Source organism: Centruroides sculpturatus, unplaced genomic scaffold, assembly GCF_000671375.1.
Source record: "Centruroides sculpturatus isolate CEXI.00-Female unplaced genomic scaffold, Cexi_2.0 scaffold722, whole genome shotgun sequence".
Taxonomy (NCBI): Eukaryota; Metazoa; Arthropoda; class Arachnida; order Scorpiones; family Buthidae; genus Centruroides; species Centruroides sculpturatus.
In genome coordinates, this window is record NW_019384969.1 from 76,783 (window position 1) to 78,122 (window position 1,340).

General features: G+C 43.6%; 2 protein-coding genes across 2 annotated transcripts in view; both read right to left on the reverse strand.

Annotated features, from left to right (window-relative positions):
- The window catches only part of LOC111632564, a 2,166-nt gene extending 990 nt beyond the window's left edge, over positions 1-1,176 (reverse strand). The window contains exon 1 of the mRNA XM_023377030.1: positions 82-1,176. Within this exon, the coding sequence (XP_023232798.1) occupies positions 82-1,176 (1,095 nt within the window). The remainder of the gene's footprint in view (positions 1-81) is intronic.
- LOC111632568 overlaps positions 1-1,340 on the reverse strand; it is a 74,713-nt gene that overhangs the window by 65,805 nt on the left and 7,568 nt on the right. The window lies entirely within an intron of this gene.

Below are 1,340 nucleotides of genomic sequence, written 5' to 3' on the forward strand. Positions count from 1 at the left end.
GATATTGAGGTCCAGGAAGTGGGCCATCCTGTCATCCTGCTGGTCTAATTTAAGCTTAAGTCCAAAAGGGTTGTTGTTCACAATCTGAAGAACGGTGTTCAGATCCGGCTTGGACTTCCAAATGATAAGAATGTCATCAACATAGCGCGTATAGAGAACGATTTCCGCGTTGAAGGACTGTAATACTTGGTTATCCAGTTTTCTTACAATTAATTCGCAGAGGTCTCCAGAGAGGGGGCTACCCATAGGTACTCCCCTTTCTTGAAGATAGATTCGTTGGTTGAAGGTGAAGAATGAGGTGTAGCACATAAGGTGGGCCAGCTCCAACACCTGCTTGTGGTATCCAGGTGGAGAGGCTTGGAAAAGGAAATCTCTAAGGGCACAGAAGCACGGTTCCAATTTAATGGAAGGATACATAGCTTCAAAGTCGAGAACTGTAATAAATTCCTGATCCTTCAGAGCGATATTCTGCAATTTAGTGATGAGTTCCCGCGTGTTCGAAACGGCGTAGTTATAATCTTTCAAATGGCCTTTAAGGAGCTCATGTAGACCCTTCTCAATAGGTAGGGTTGGAGATCTTGATTTGTCAACAATCGGCCGGATTTGCGTGCCTGGTTTATGGGTTTTAGCATAGCCGAATAGCCTTGGTATCTCGGGTGATTGCATGGTCGCGTTCCTTAGATGCAGGTGTTTAGCTAATGCTGAGTTGGTGAACCTGGAAACCCTATTTTGGAGCTTGTCTAAATATCCTTCATCTATTGTTCGGCATTCTGTAGAACTGATGTATTCTTCGAGCAACTTAGTGTATGTATGTTTCTTCATAAGAACAACGTTTCTGCTTTTGTCTGCTCTTGTAAGGGTTATTTTGTTAGTTTGGAGCCATTCTTTACTTTTGCTTACATTTGTCCAGAATTCATTATCCTTGTTGTCTGTTTGCTTGATTCTTTTGCTGAGAGCTGTGTTCCACCTAAAGAAATCCTTATGTTGAGCCTTAATTGGCACAAGCAGCCTTTCGATGTTCGGAATGATGGTATGCGCTGAGATCTTCGAGGGCTTCGGAGCAAACATAGGTCCGAATTTGAATACCTGAACCATTTCTTCCGGAGGTTTAATATTGTCCCAGCAGACGATCGGATTCTTTAGCCTGTGCTTGCGCGGCTTCTTCTGATTTTTCATGATCCAAAGCATTTTCTTGTCATATCTCTTGCGAAGTGACTGCTGGACCTGTTCCTGCAAGTTTATAACTCTAGAGTTGACGACCCCCAGCAGCTCCGGGTCCGTATTAAATAGAGCGTTCTCAAGATCGATTAGTTTGTGTAGGTTCGCATACATGGACTTCC